General features: G+C 47.7%; 1 protein-coding gene across 6 annotated transcripts in view; it reads right to left on the reverse strand.

Annotated features, from left to right (window-relative positions):
- MAPK8IP1 (mitogen-activated protein kinase 8 interacting protein 1) overlaps positions 1-16,983 on the reverse strand; it is a 298,023-nt gene that overhangs the window by 85,219 nt on the left and 195,821 nt on the right. For all 6 annotated transcript variants that reach the window (XM_069221748.1, XM_069221749.1, XM_069221747.1 and 3 more), the window contains one exon: positions 671-752. In XM_069221748.1, coding sequence (XP_069077849.1) covers positions 671-752 — 82 coding nt within the window. The remainder of the gene's footprint in view (positions 1-670; positions 753-16,983) is intronic.

The following is a 16,983-nucleotide window of genomic DNA, read 5'->3' on the forward strand; positions in this document are numbered from 1 at the left end:
TGAGGAACAGGCTCTGATGTGTTGAGGGAGGTCGTCCCATGTCTTGGGTGCTATGTAAGAGAATGAGCGACCCAAGGGACGTTTGTAGGAATCTTGTGGGCATGTGAGCTGTGGTGGCTGTTTGTGGCCGTCACAACAGCTCGATGTTTTGTTAGAAGGGCTTTTATGGACTCTGAGTGTTATTTGTAGGAGCCCAAACTGGCTCTCGGTGTCTTTTAGTGCGGTTTTGAGGTTTGTGGCTGTGATTTTGTTTGCAAGAGTGCTGTGGGTTACGACTTATAGTTTTAAGATTTGGCCATGCTCCTCAGCAAAGAGCGTCTCACAACATACTCTTTAATTTAAAGATTTTTAGAAGAGTTAAAAAATGATGCACACATGAAAAGGATACAGGGTAGAAACCAGAGTCCCACATCTGGGCATATGATAATGTCATAAAATTATCCCAACAATATCATGTGTGAATAATTATACAATAGAAGGAAGCAAATAGAATAGCAAAACACAGGGTCCAGCCTCCAAGACTTGTATAGCACGTCACATGTGATTGTCTGGTATTCTTAAGAACACTTTTAAGTGTATATTTAATTAATCTTTACATTTAAGGAGAGGACAGTGTGATTCCTCCAGGCTGCTACCCATGGTACAGAGATGCCACTTAGGGCCAGCTCACCCGTCTTGAGTGGCGACGAGGATCGTGACACCCGCTCCTGCCAGCTGTTCTTTTTTCCCAGGGAGTTGTTGTTCAGTGTGTCCTGCAGAAAAGAAGAAGGAAGAGTTGTCACTAGTCACAGGCGCATTGTGCCAGGGAGCAATCTCCATTCTCATCTTCTCCGCTGCCTTCCCTGGTACCACCTCTCTCGTTATGGGCTGCCATCTTCACCCCAGGCCTAGCTCTCTCAGTCCACATCACCTGAGGTCTACCTTTGTTACTTCTTGGCTACATCTCCACACCTCTGCAAGTGGAACTAGATCCCTGCTCGCACCAACACCTTTGACCAAATCTCTTCTCGTGCCCTCTCCCGTAACGAGGTTGTCTACCTTTGTTACCTCTTTGCTACATCTCTACAGCACAACAAGATGTCTGCACATCCAGACTCCACCCCCCGGATGCTGGCTCGTTCTTCCATCTTTGACCAAACTCTTCTCGTGCCATCTCCGTCGATGAAGTGTCTACCTTTGTTACCTATTTGCTACATCTCTGTACCACAAGATGTCTACTCAGCCAGATTCCGATACGTAGATCTGGGCCCGTCCCAACACCTCCGACCAAATCTCTTCTTATACATGCTCCCTCAATGAGGTGCCTACCTTTGTTGTCTCTTTGCTACATCTTACCACCACAACAAGATGTCTGCTCCTCCAGACTCCGACAACTAGATTTCTGCTTGTCCTAACAACACCTTCGATAAAATCTCTTCTCGTAACCTCTCCCTCAACAAGATGTCTACCTTTGTAACGTCTTTGCTACAGCTCCACACTGCAAGAAGATGTCTGCTCATCCAGATCCTGACACCAAGATCCCTGCTTGTCCCAAGACCACCTTCAACCAAATCCTTGTTCCCTCTCCCTCAACGAGGTTTCTGGTCAGTCCAGCTGCCTCAAATATCTCTGCTCATGGGCATGCCAGCTCGATCAAAGGGACCTTTGCCGGTCCCAACAACTTCAGTAAGGTCACTGCTCAGCTACACTCATTCCATAAGATCTCTGCTTACCCCAATTCCCTTAACAAGAACTCTGCTCAGTTTAGATTCCACAAAAACATTAATGCTCACAGCAAGGCCCTCAGGGAGACCTCTGCTTCTTCCTCTTCTCAACAATAGCTATGCTAGTTGAAGTCTTACCACAAGAGCTCTGTTCATCTCAACTGTCCAGTCAAACTCCCTCCACAACATTTCCGCCAGGTGACCCCTTCGACATGGTCACACATCTCTCAGAAGCTAGTTATTCTAAAGCGTGCACAAGAGCTCTACTCACTGCAAACTGCTTGCAAACTGCTCAGGTAATTTCATAATTGCAAACAATTTTTACACAGTGCCTGCTTAATCCAGACACTTGAAGCCTTTTATGAATGCAGTGACTACTTAATGAGCTGATATGCACATTGTGCAGGAGCAAAGTGCCGTCTCTCACCATCAGGCCAGCCAATGGCTGAAGAGGTCTGACCCTGTGCCCAATGCTATATGCTGTGGTGGGTGGCAGCAAAATGTGAATGACACTACAGCAGACCAATGAATGAAGAGGGCTGGGTGAAATACCCTGTAACTATGTATAGTATGCACATTTTTATTAACAACAAAAGACTGGCTAACGCCAGACCCAAAAAGGAAACCTTTAAAGAGGTCTATTCTGCTCATACTTTTCTGGTATCTAGCAACTGAGGGGGTAGTGGTGGATGCCTGAGGGGCCTCTCGTAATGGACTAGAGTTCTGTAGAACAGGACTTGTGCCTGACTCAACGGGGATGCCTAGCAATGGCCTAGAGCTCTGTAGCCTGGTACAACACAGGACTTGTGCCTGACTCAACGGGGATGCCTAGCAATGGCCTAGAGCTCTGCAGTTCAGGACCTGTGCCTGACTCACCAGGGGTGTCTAGCAATGGCCTAGAGCTCTGCAGCCTGGTACAACACAGGACTTGTGTCTGACGCACCAGGGACATTAGCAATGGCCTAGAGCTCTGTAGCCTGGTACAACACAGGACTTGTGCCTGACTCAACGGGGACGTCTAGCAATGGCCTAGAGCTGTGCAGCCTGGTACAACGCAGGACCTGTGCCTGACTCACCGGGGACGTCTAGCAATGGCCTAGATCTCTGCAGCCTGGTACAGCGCAGGACTTGTGCCTGGCTCAAGGGGGCGTCTAGCAATGACCTAGAGCTCTGCAGCCTGGTACAACACAGGACTTGTGCCTGACTCACCGGGGGTGTCTAGCAATGGCCTAGATCTCTGCAGCCTGGTACAGCACAGGACCTGTGCCTGACTCACCGGGGGTGTCTAGCAATGGCCTAGAGCTCTGCAGCCTGGTACAACGCAGGACCTGTGTCTGACGCACCAGGGACATTAGCAATGGCCTAGAGCTCTGCAGCCTGGTACAACACAGGACTTGTGTCTGACTCACCGGGGACGTCTAGCAATGGCCTAGATCTTCTGCAGCCTGGTACAACACAGGACTTGTGTCTGACGCACCAGGGACATTAGCAATGGCCTAGAGCTCTGTAGCCTGGTACAACACAGGACTTGTGCCTGGCTCAAGGGGAGCATCTAGCAATGGCCTAGATCTCTGCAGTTCAGGACCTGTGCCTGACTCACCAGGGATGTCTAGCAATGGCCTAGATCTCTGCAGTTCAGGACCTGTGCCTGACTCACCAGGGATGTCTAGCAATGGCCTAGATCTCTGCAGTTCAGGACCTGTGCCTGACTCACCAGGGGTGTCTAGCAATGGCCTAGATCTCTGCAGCCTGTCACAGCACAGGACTTGTGCCTGACTCATTAGAGATGTCTAGCAATGGCCTAGATCTTCCGCAGCCTGGTACAACACAGGACTTGTGCCTGACTCAACAGAGATGTCTAGCAATGGCCTAGATCTCTGCAGCTTCGTACAACACAGGACTTGTGCCTGACTCAACAGAGATGTCTAGCAATGGCCTAGATCTTCTGCAGCCTGGAACAACACAGGACTTGTGTCTGACGCACCAGGGACATTAGCAATGGCCTAGAGCTCTGTAGCCTGGTACAACACAGGACTTGTGCCTGACTCAAGGGGGCGTCTATTGATGTCTTAGAGTTCTGCAGCCTGGTACAGTTCAGGACCTGTGCCTGACTCAACAGAGACGTCTAGCAATGGCCTAGAGCTCTGCAGCCTGGTACAGCACAGGACTTGTGTCTGACTCACCAGGGGTGTCTAGCAATGGCCTACAGCTCTGCAGCCTGGTACAGCGCAGGACTTGTGTCTGATGCACCAGGGACATCTAGCAATGGCCTAGAGCTCTGCAGCCTGGTACAGCGCAGGACTTGTGTCTGACTCACCAGGGGTGTCTAGCAATGGCCTAGAGCTCTGCAGCCTGGTACAGCGCAGGACTTGTGTCTGACGCACCAGGGGTGTCTAGCAATGGCCTAGAGCTCTGCAGCCTGGTACAGCACAGGACTTGTGTCTGACTCACCAGGGGTGTCTAGCAATGGCCTAGAGCTCTGCAGCCTGGTACAACACAGGACTTGTGTCTGACGCACCAGGGACATTAGCAATGGCCTAGAGCTCTGTAGCCTGGTACAACGCAGGACTTGTGCCTGACTCAACGGGGATGCCTAGCAATGGCCTAGAGCTCTGCAGCCTGGTACAACACAGGACTTGTGCCTGGCTCAAGGGGAGCATCTAGCAATGGCCTAGAGCTCTGCAGTTCAGGACCTGTGCCTGACTCACCAGGGATGTCTAGCAATGGCCTAGAGCTCTGCAGTTCAGGACCTGTGCCTGACTCACCAGGGATGTCTAGCAATGGCCTAGAGCTCTGCAGCCTGGTATAACACAGGACTTGTGTGTGACTCACTGTGGACGTCTAGCAATGGCCTAGATCTCTGCAGCCTGGTACAGCGCAGGACTTGTGCCTGGCTCATTAGAGATGTCTAGCAATGGCCTAGATCTTCCGCAGCCTGGTACAACACAGGACTTGTGTCTGACTCACCGGGGACGTCTAGCAATGGCCTAGATCTCTGCAGCCTGGTACAACACAGGACTTGTGTCTGACTCACCAGGGGTGTCTAGCAATGGCCTACAGCTCTGCAGCCTGGTACAACACAGGACTTGTGTCTGACTCACCAGGGGTGTCTAGCAATGGCCTAGATCTCTGCAGCCTGGTACAACACAGGACTTGTGCCTGACTCAACAGAGATGTCTAGCAATGGCCTAGATCTTCTGCAGCCTGGAACAACACAGGACTTGTGTCTGACGCACCAGGGACATTAGCAATGGCCTAGAGCTCTGTAGCCTGGTACAACACAGGACTTGTGCCTGACTCAAGGGGGCGTCTATTGATGTCTTAGAGTTCTGCAGCCTGGTACAGTTCAGGACTTGTGCCTGACTCAACAGAGACGTCTAGCAATGGCCTAGAGCTCTGCAGCCTGGTACAGCACAGGACTTGTGTCTGACTCACCAGGGGTGTCTAGCAATGGCCTAGAGCTCTGCAGCCTGGTACAACGCAGGACTTGTGTCTGACTCACCGGGGGTGTCTAGCAATGGCCTACAGCTCTGCAGCCTGGTACAGCGCAGGACTTGTGTCTGATGCACCAGGGACATCTAGCAATGGCCTAGAGCTCTGCAGCCAGGTACAGCACAGGACTTGTGTCTGACTCACCGGGGGCGTCTAGCAATGGCCTAGAGCTCTGCAGCCTGGTACAGCACAGGACCTGTGCCTGACTCACCGGTGGTGTCTAGCAATGGCCTAGAGCTCTGCAGCCTGGTACAGCGCAGGACTTGTGTCTGACGCACCAGGGACATCTAGCAACGGGCTAGAGCTCTGCAGCCTGGTACAGCGCAGGACTTGTGTCTGACTGACGAGAGACGTCTAGCAATGGCTTGCAGTAGTCTCGTACATGTGAGGTTTGCAAGGATTTCAAACCCTGCAGCCACTGAGCTCCGAAAAGAACTTTAAGCTGATGAGATTATGCAAGAATTGAAGGTAGCTGGTCCTCAACAACCCAGAGCCCCCAAATAAACTGAACCCTCCCCCTCCACCATTGCCAACCTGGACCAAGACCAGGCAGCCAGCTGGTAACATTCAATCATTCAAGAACATACCAAGAACACCCACCCAAAATCTAAGCCTAACATGCACTTGGGGCACTACCGCGGGTTCCTTCACATCACCCCCTCCAGAAACCCACTGAACCAACTCTCTGTGTCATCCTTAGATCCTCATGGAGACCCCCAAAGCGTAAACAGCACTCGGGTTTGGCTGTTTTCATGAGTTAGCATATTTCACTCTGATCTCTTGGCTTTGCCAATGCTTGTTTTGTTGGCTGCCCCTTTTCCTCAAGCTCTTCCTGCCATGACTGATGCATGGATACCAGATTGCTCTAATAATCAGAAACAGTTCTCCCAAATTGGAAATGACTCATCCTTTCTTCCCAAGAGGGAGTGATCTGGAATGAGTGAAGCTGCTGCCACCTCAGTCATGTCACAGCTACAGTCTGGACCCAGCTGACTCGTCCTTTTGAGGATGAGAAACGAAGTAACATTGAATTAGATCAATCAGAAAACACAAATTATTAAAATGATGTTCAGTGCCTTCTGTGAGCTACATTAAAGCCTGAATAGTATGCATAATTATCTATAATGAAAGATACTGGGTAAAAGTGAATGTCACAAACCCCTCTGCTGATACCAATAGCAGCTGACGAGAGGAGTGAGATGTCTTTGTACAGAGCTGTTTGAGCCCTTAGAGTGGCACACATATTGTTCTGATGTAGTTGTTATAATCTTATTAAATAACCCAGGTACCCCTAGGAAAACTTTTAAAAAACTATAAAAGCATGAAAAGAGAGATTCGGATATCTGTCCAGGGCACCTAAGGTTTCCATAGATTCACAGCCCCTTGGGATGTTTCTAGTTGGAGGTATCCTGGGTCCAAAGCAAACAGAGATCCTTGCAGTGTAAGGCTCAAGCGCCTGGAAACCCTCACGGGTGATTAGAGCGCTAAGCAAATAGACAAGACATAACAGGTGCATTAGGGCGACAGCACCCTATTGTGTTCGCGAGAGGAAATACGAGGGGCCGCAGGGTCACGAGGAGGGGTCCCACGGCGTCACAGGGTGTTTGCAATGGAAGATACAGGGGTCCCACAACATTACAGGGTGTTTGCAATGGAAGATACAGGGGTCCCATGTCATCACAGGGTGTTTGCAATGAAAGCTACAGGGGTCCCACTGCATCACAGGGTGTTTGCAATGGAAGCTACAGGGGTCCCACGGCATCACAGGGTGTTTGCAGTGAAGGATACAGGGGTCCCACAGCATCACGGGGTGTTTGCAATGAAAGATACAGGGGTCCCATGTCATCAAAAGGTGTTTGCAATGGAAGCTACAGGGGTCCCACGGCATCACAGGGTGTTTGCAATGAAAGATACAGGGGTCCCATATCATCAAAGGGTGTTTGCAATGGAAGCTACAGGGGTCCCATGTCATCACACGGTGTTTGCAATGGAAGCTACAGGGGTCCCATGTCATCACAGGGCATTTTCAATGGAAAATACAGGGGTCCCATATCATCACGGGGTGTTTTCAATGGAAGATATAGGGGTCCCACAGCATCACGTGGAGTTTTCAATGGAAGATACAGGGGTCCAATGGCATCCCAGGGTGTTTGCAATTGAAGATACAGGTGTCCCACGGCATCACAGGGTGTTTGCAATGGAAGATACAGGGGTCCCACGGCATCACGCGGTGTTTGCAATGGAAGATACAGGGGTCCCACGGCATCACAGGGTGTTTGCAATGGAAGCTACAGGGGTCCCACGGCATCACAGGGTGTTTGCAATGAAAGATACAGGGGTCCCATATCATCAAAGGGTGTTTGCAATGGAAGCTACAGGGGTCCCATGTCATCACACGGTGTTTGCAATGGAAGCTACAGGGGTCCCATGTCATCACAGGGCATTTTCAATGGAAAATACAGGGGTCCCATATCATCACGGGGTGTTTTCAATGGAAGATATAGGGGTCCCACAGCATCACGTGGAGTTTTCAATGGAAGATACAGGGGTCCAATGGCATCCCAGGGTGTTTGCAATTGAAGATACAGGTGTCCCACGGCATCACAGGGTGTTTGCAATGGAAGATACAGGGGTCCCACGGCATCACGCGGTGTTTGCAATGGAAGATACAGGGGTCCCACGGCATCACAGGGTGTTTGCAATGGAAGATACAGGGGTCCCACGGCATCACAGGGTGTTTGCAATGGAAGAGACAGGGGATTCCATGTCATCAGAGGGTGTTTGCATTGGAAGCTCCAGGAGTCCATGGCATCACATGGTGTTTGCAACAGAAGATACAGGGGTCCCACAGCATCACAGGGTGTTTGCAATGGAAGATATAGGGGTCCCACAGCATCACACAGTGTTTGCAATGGAAGATACAGGGGTCCCACGGCATCATAGGGTGTTTGCAATGGAAAATACAGGGGTCCCATATCATCATGGGGTGTTTGCAATGGAAGCTACATGGGTCCCTTGGCATCACAGGGTGTTTGCAAAGGAAGATACAGGGGTCCCATATCATCACATGGTGTTTGCAATGGAAGATATAGGGGTCCCACAGCATCACACGGTGTTTGCAATGGAAGATACAGGGGTCCCACGGCATCACAGGGTGTTTGCAATGGAAAATACAGGGGTCCCATATCATAATGGGGTGTTTGCAATGGAAGCTACATGGGTCCCTTGGCATCACAGGGTGTTTGCAAAGGAAGATACAGGGGTCCCATATCATCACATGGTGTTTGCAATGGAGGATACAGGGGTCCCACGTCATCACAGGGTGTTTGCAATGGAGGACACAGGGGTCCCACGTCATCACAGGGTGTTTGCAATGGAAGATACAGGGTTCACCCAGACTCATCGGGTGTTTGCAATGGAAGCTACAGGGGTCCCACTTTATCACAGGATGTTTGAAATGGAAGGTACAGTGGGGCCATCGCATCACAGGGTATTTGCAATGGAAGATGCAGGTGTCCCATGGCATCACAGTTTGTTTGAAATGGAAGCTACAGGGTTCACCCAGACTCATCAGGTGCTTGCAGTGGAAGCTACAGGGGTCCCACGGCATCACAGGGTGTTTGCAATGGAAGATACAGGGGTCCCACGGCATCACACGGTGTTTGCAATGGAAGATACAGGGGTCCCACGGCATCACAGGGTGTTTGCAATGGAAGATACAGGGGTCCCACGGCATCACAGGGTGTTTGCAATGGAAGAGACAGGGGGTTCCATGTCATCAGAGGGTGTTTGCATTGGAAGCTCCAGGAGTCCATGGCATCACATGGTGATTGCAACAGAAGATACAGGGGTCCCACAGCATCACAGGGTGTTTGCAATGGAAGCTACAGGGTTCAACCAGACTCATCGGGTGTTTGCAATGGAAGCTACAGGGGTTCCACGTCATCACAGGATGTTTGCAATGGAAGGTACAGGGGGGGCCATAGCATTACAGGGTGTTTGCAATGGAAAATACAGGGGTCCCATGACATCACAGGGTGTTTGAAATGGAAGCTACGGGGTCACCCAGACTCATTGGGTGCTTGCAACGGAAGCCACAGGGGTCTCACGGCATCACACAGTGTTTGCAATGGAAAATACAGGGGTCCCATGCTTCACAGGGTGTTTGAAATGGAAGCTAAAGGGGTCACACAGTCTCACCATGTGTTTGCAATGGACGCTACAGGGGTCCCACTGCATCTCAGGGTGTTTGAAATGTAAGCTACGGGGGGCCATAGCATCACAATGTGTTTGCAGTGAAAGATACGGGGGCTCGCAGCATTGCAAAGTGTTTGCAATGAAAGATATATTGGATAAAGAGCACCTCAGGGTGTTTGCGATGGAAGATACATAGGGTAAGGAGCACCTCAGGGTGTTTGGGGTGGAAGATACATAGGATAAAGAGCACCCCAGGGTGTTTGCAATGGAAGATACATAGGATAAAGAGCACCTCAGTGTGTTTGCGATGGAAGATACATAGGATAAAGTGCACCTCAGGGTGTTTGAGATGGAAGATACATAGGATAAAGAGTAGCGCAGGGTCTGTGTGATGGAAGATACATAGGGTAAAGAGCACCTCAGGGTGTTTGGGATAGAAGATACATGGAATAAAGAGCACCCCAGGGTGTTTGGCATGGAAGATACATAGAATAAAGAGCACCTCAGGGTGTTTGCGATGGAAGATACATGGAATAAAGAGCACCTCAGGGTGTTTGGGATGGAAGATACATAGGACAAAGAGCACCTCAGGGTGTTTGCAATGGAAGATACATAGGATAAAGAGCACCTCAGGGTGTTTGCGATGGAAGATACATAGGATAAAGAGTACCTCAGGGTTTTGCAGTGGAAGATACATAGGATAAAGAGCTCCCCGGGGTGTTTGCGATGGAAGATACATAGGATAAAGAGCACCTCAGGGTGTTTGCAATGGAAGATACATAGGATAAAGAGCACCTCAGGGTGTTTGCGATGGAAGATACATAGGATAAAGAGCACCTCAGGGTGTTTGCGATGGAAGATACATGGAATAAAGAGCACATCAGGGAGTTTGGGATGGAAGATACATAGGATAAGGAGCACCTCAGGGTGTTTGCAGTGGAAGATACAATGGGATAAAGAGCACCTCAGGGTGTTTGCAGTGGAAGATACATAGGATAAAGAGCACCTCAGGGTGTTTGCAGTGGAAGATACATAGGATAAAGAGCTCCCCGGGGTGTTTGCGATGGAAGATACATAGGATAAAGAGCACCTCAGGGTGTTTGCAATGGAAGATCCATAGGATAAAGAGCACCTCAGGGTGTTTGCGATGGAAGATACATAGGATAAAGAGCACCTCAGGGTGTTTGCGATGGAAGATACATGGAATAAAGAGCACATCAGGGAGTTTGGGATGGAAGATACATAGGATAAGGAGCACCTCAGGGTGTTTGCAGTGGAAGATACAATGGGATAAAGAGCACCTCAGGGTGTTTGCAGTGGAAGATACATAGGATAAAGAGCACCTCAGGGTGTTTGCGATGGAAGATACATGGAATAAAGAGCACTTCAGGGTGTTTGTGATGAAGATACATAGAATAAAGAGCACATCAGGGAGTTTGGGATGGAAGATACATAGGATAAAGAGCACCCCTGGTTGTTTGCGATAGAAGATACATAGGATAAAGAGCACCTCAGGGTGTTTGCGATGGAAGATACATAGGATAAAGAGCACCTCAGTGTGTTTGGGATGGAAGATACATAGGATAAAGAGCACCTCAGTGTGTTTGGGATGGAAGATACATAGGATAAAGAGCCCCTCAGGGTGTTAGCGATGGAAGATACATAGGATAAAGAACACCTCAGGGTGTTTGCAACGGAAGATACATAGGATAAAGAGCACCTCATGGTGTTTGCAATGGAAGATACATAGGATAAAGAGCACCTCAGGGTGTTTGCGATGGAAGATACATGGAATAAAGAGCACCTCAGGGTGTTTGCGATGGAAGATACATAGGGTAAAGAGCACCTCAGGGTGTTTGCGATGGAAGATACATAGGATAAAGAGCACCTCAGGGTGTTTGCAATGGAAGATACATAGGGTAAAGAGCACCTCAGGGTGTTTGTGATAAAAAATATATAGGATAAAGAGCACCTCAGGGTGTTTGCGATGGAAGATACATGGAATAAAGAGCACCTCAGGGTGTTTGCGATGGAAGATACATAGGGTAAAGAGCACCTCAGGGTGTTTGCGATGGAAGATACATAGGATAAAGAGCACCTCAGGGTGTTTGCAATAGAAGATACATAGAATAAAGAGCACCTCAGGGTGTTTGCGATGGAAGATACATGGAATAAAGAGCACCTCAGGGTATTTGTGATCAAAGATACATAGGATAAAGAGCTCCTGAGTGTGCTTGCAATGGAAGATATATAGGGTAAAGAGCACCTCAGGGTGTTTGTGATAAAAATATATATAGGATAAAGAGCACCTCAGGGTGTTTGCGATGGAAGATACACAGGATAAAGAGCACCTCAGGGTGTTTGCGATGGAAGATACATAGGATAAAGAGCACCTCAGGGTGTTTGCGATCAAAGATACATAGGATAAAGAGCACCTCAGGGTGTTTGCGATGGAAGATACATGGAATAAAGAGCACCTCAGGGTGTTTGCGATCAAAGATACATAGGATAAAGAGCACCTCAGGGTGTTTCCAATGGAAGATACTTAGGATAAAGAGCACCTCAGGGTGTTTGCGATGGAAGATACATAGGATAAGGAGCACCTCAGGGTGTTTGGGATGGAAGATACATAGGATAAAGAGCACCCCAGGGTGTTTGCAATGGAAGATACATAGGATAAAGAGCACCTCAGTGTGTTTGCGATGGAAGATACATAGGATAAAGTGCACCTCAGGGTGTTTGAGATGGAAGATACATAGGATAAAGAGTAGCACAGGGTCTGTGTGATGGAAGATACATAGGGTAAAGAGCACCTCAGGGTGTTTGGGATAGAAGATACATGGAATAAAGAGCACCCCAGGGTGTTTGGCATGGAAGATAAATAGAATAAAGAGCACCTCAGGGTGTTTGCGATGGAAGATAAATGGAATAAAGAGCACCTCAGGGTGTTTGGGATGGAAGATACATAGGACAAAGAGCACCTCAGGGTGTTTGCAATGGAAGATACATAGGATAAAGAGCACCTCAGGGTGTTTGCGATGGAAGATACATAGGATAAAGAGTACCTCAGGGTGTTTGCAATGGAAGATACATAGGATAAAGAGCTCCCCGGGGTGTTTGCGATGGAAGATACATAGGATAAAGAGCACCTCAGGGTGTTTGCAATGGAAGATACATAGGAAAAAGAGCACCTCAGGGTGTTTGCGATGGAAGATACATAGGATAAAGAGCACCTCAGGGTGTTTGCGATGGAAGATGCATGGAATAAAGAGCACATCAGGGAGTTTGGGATGGAAGATACATAGGATAAGGAGCACATCAGGGTGTTTGCAGTGGAAGATACAATGGGATAAAGAGCACCTCAGGGTGTTTGCAGTGGAAGATACATAGGATAAAGAGCACCTCAGGGTGTTTGCAGTGGAAGATACATAGGATAAAGAGCTCCCCGGGGTGTTTGCGATGGAAGATACATAGGATAAAGAGCACCTCAGGGTGTTTGCAATGGAAGATCCATGGGATAAAGAGCACCTCAGGGTGTTTGCGATGGAAGATACATAGGATAAAGAGCACCTCAGGGTGTTTGCGATGGAAGATACATGGAATAAAGAGCACATCAGGGAGTTTGGGATGGAAGATACATAGGATAAGGAGCACCTCAGGGTGTTTGCAGTGGAAGATACAATGGGATAAAGAGCACCTCAGGGTGTTTGCAGTGGAAGATACATAGGATAAAGAGCACCTCAGGGTGTTTGCGATGGAAGATACATGGAATAAAGAGCACTTCAGGGTGTTTGTGATGAAGATACATAGAATAAAGAGCACATCAGGGAGTTTGGGATGGAAGATACATAGGATAAAGAGCACCCCTGGTTGTTTGCGTTAGAAGATACATAGGATAAAGAGCACCTCAGGGTGTTTGCAGTGGAAGATACATAGGATAAAGAGCTCCCCGGGGTGTTTGCGATGGAAGATACATAGGATAAAGAGCACCTCAGGGTGTTTGCGATGGAAGATACATGGAATAAAGAGCACCTCAGGGTGTTTGCGATGGAAGATACATAGGGTAAAGAGCACCTCAGGGTGTTTGCGATGGAAGATACATAGAATAAAGAGCACCTCAGGGTGTTTGCGATGGAAGATACATGGAATAAAGAGCACCTCAGGGTATTTGTGATCAAAGATACATAGGATAAAGAGCTCCTGAGTGTGCTTGCAATGGAAGATATATAGGGTAAAGAGCACCTCAGGGTGTTTGTGATAAAAAAAATTTATAGGATAAAGAGCACCTCAGGGTGTTTGCGATGGAAGATACACAGGATAAAGAGCACCTAAGGGTGTTTGCGATGGAAGATACATAGGATAAAGAGCACCTCAGGGTGTTTGCGATCAAAGATACATAGGATAAAGAGCACCTCAGGGTGTTTGCGATGGAAGATACATGGAATAAAGAGCACCTCAGGGTGTTTGCGATCAAAGATACATAGGATAAAGAGCACCTCAGGGTGTTTCCAATGGAAGATACTTAGGATAAAGAGCACCTCAGGGTGTTTGCGATGGAAGATACATAGGATAAGGAGCACCTCAGGGTGTTTGGGATGGAAGATACATAGGATAAAGAGCACCCCAGGGTGTTTGCAATGGAAGATACATAGGATAAAGAGCACCTCAGTGTGTTTGCGATGGAAGATACATAGGATAAAGTGCACCTCAGGGTGTTTGAGATGGAAGATACATAGGATAAAGAGTAGCACAGGGTCTGTGTGATGGAAGATACATAGGGTAAAGAGCACCTCAGGGTGTTTGGGATAGAAGATACATGGAATAAAGAGCACCCCAGGGTGTTTGGCATGGAAGATAAATAGAATAAAGAGCACCTCAGGGTGTTTGCGATGGAAGATACATGGAATAAAGAGCACCTCAGGGTGTTTGGGATGGAAGATACATAGGACAAAGAGCACCTCAGGGTGTTTGCAATGGAAGATACATAGGATAAAGAGCACCTCAGGGTGTTTGCGATGGAAGATACATAGGATAAAGAGTACCTCAGGGTGTTTGCAATGGAAGATACATAGGATAAAGAGCTCCCCGGGGTGTTTGCGATGGAAGATACATAGGATAAAGAGCACCTCAGGGTGTTTGCAATGGAAGATACATAGGATAAAGAGCACCTCAGGGTGTTTGCGATGGAAGATACATAGGATAAAGAGCACCTCAGGGTGTTTGCGATGGAAGATGCATGGAATAAAGAGCACATCAGGGAGTTTGGGATGAAAGATACATAGGATAAGGAGCACATCAGGGTGTTTGCAGTGGAAGATACAATGGGATAAAGAGCACCTCAGGGTGTTTGCAGTGGAAGATACATAGGATAAAGAGCACCTCAGGGTGTTTGCAGTGGAAGATACATAGGATAAAGAGCTCCCCGGGGTGTTTGCGATGGAAGATACATAGGATAAAGAGCACCTCAGGGTGTTTGCAATGGAAGATCCATAGGATAAAGAGCACCTCAGGGTGTTTGCGATGGAAGATACATAGGATAAAGAGCACCTCAGGGTGTTTGCGATGGAAGATACATGGAATAAAGAGCACATCAGGGAGTTTGGGATGGAAGATACATAGGATAAGGAGCACCTCAGGGTGTTTGCAGTGGAAGATACAATGGGATAAAGAGCACCTCAGGGTGTTTGCAGTGGAAGATACATAGGATAAAGAGCACCTCAGGGTGTTTGCGATGGAAGATACATGGAATAAAGAGCACTTCAGGGTGTTTGTGATGAAGATACATAGAATAAAGAGCACATCAGGGAGTTTGGGATGGAAGATACATAGGATAAAGAGCACCCCTGGTTGTTTGCGTTAGAAGATACATAGGATAAAGAGCACCTCAGGGTGTTTGCGATGGAAGATACATAGGATAAAGAGCACCTCAGTGTGTTTGGGATGGAAGATACATAGGATAAAGAGCCCCTCAGGGTGTTAGCGATGGAAGATACATAGGATAAAGAACACCTCAGGGTGTTTGCAACGGAAGATACATAGGATAAAGAGCACCTCATGGTGTTTGCAATGGAAGATACATAGGATAAAGAGCACCTCAGGGTGTTTGCGATGGAAGATACATGGAATAAAGAGCACCTCAGGGTGTTTGCGATGGAAGAAACATAGGGTAAAGAGCACCTCAGGGTGTTTGCGATGGAAGATACATAGGATAAAGAGCACCTCAGGGTGTTTGCAATGGAAGATACATAGGGTAAAGAGCACCTCAGGGTGTTTGTGATAAAAAATATATAGGATAAAGAGCACCTCAGGGTGTTTGCGATGGAAGATACATGGAATAAAGAGCACCTCAGGGTGTTTGCGATGGAAGATACATAGGGTAAAGAGCACCTCAGGGTGTTTGCGATGGAAGATACATAGGATAAAGAGCACCTCAGGGTGTTTGCAATAGAAGATACATAGAATAAAGAGCACCTCAGGGTGCTTGCGATGGAAGATACATGGAATAAAGAGCACCGCAGGGTATTTGTGATCAAAGATACATAGGATAAAGAGCTCCTGAGTGTGCTTGCAATGGAAGATATTTAGGGTAAAGAGCACCTCAGGGTGTTTGTGATAAAAAAATATATAGGATAAAGAGCACCTCAGGGTGTTTGCGATGGAAGATACACAGGATAAAGAGCACCTCAGGGTGTTTGCGATGGAAGATACATAGGATAAAGAGCACCTCAGGGTGTTTGCGATCAAAGATACATAGGATAAAGAGCATCTCAGGGTGTTTGCGATGGAAGATACATGGAATAAAGAGCACCTCAGGGTGTTTGCGATAGAAGATACATAGGATAAAGAGCACCTCAGGATGTTTGCAATGGAAGATACATAGGATAAAGAGCACCTCAGGGTGTTTGGATAGAAGATACATGGAATAAAGAGCACCTCAGGGTGTTTGCGATCAAAGATACATAGGATAAAGAGCACCTCAGGGTGTTTGCAATGGAAAATACACAGGATAAAGAGCACCCCAGGATTAGAAGATACATAGGATAAAGAGCACCTCAGGATGTTTGCAATTTAAGATACATAGGATAAAGATCACCTCAGGGTTTTTGCAATGGAAGATACATGGAATAAAGAGCACCTCAGGGTGTTTGCGATCAAAGATACATAGGATAAAAAGCATCTCAGGGTGTTTGCAATGGAAGATACATAGGATAAAGAGCGCCTCAGGGTGTTTGCAATGGAAGATACATAGGATAAAGAGCACCTCAGGGTGTTTGCAATGGAAGATACATAGAATTAAGAGCACCTCAGGGTGTTTGCGATGGAAGATACATGGAATAAAGAGCACCTCAGGGTATTTGTGATCAAAGATACATAGGATAAAGAGCTCCTGAGTGTGCTTGCAATGGAAGATATATAGGGTAAAGAGCACCTGAGGGTGTTTGTGATAAAAAAATATATAGGATAAAGAGCACCTCAGGGTGTTTGCGATGGAAGATACACAGGATAAAGAGCACCTCAGTGTGTTTGCGATGGATGATACATAGGATAAAGAGCACCTCAGGGTGTTTGCGATCAAAGATACATAGGATAA

The sequence above is a fragment of the Pleurodeles waltl genome, chromosome 3_1, assembly GCF_031143425.1.
Source record: "Pleurodeles waltl isolate 20211129_DDA chromosome 3_1, aPleWal1.hap1.20221129, whole genome shotgun sequence".
NCBI lineage: Eukaryota > Metazoa > Chordata > Amphibia > Caudata > Salamandridae > Pleurodeles > Pleurodeles waltl.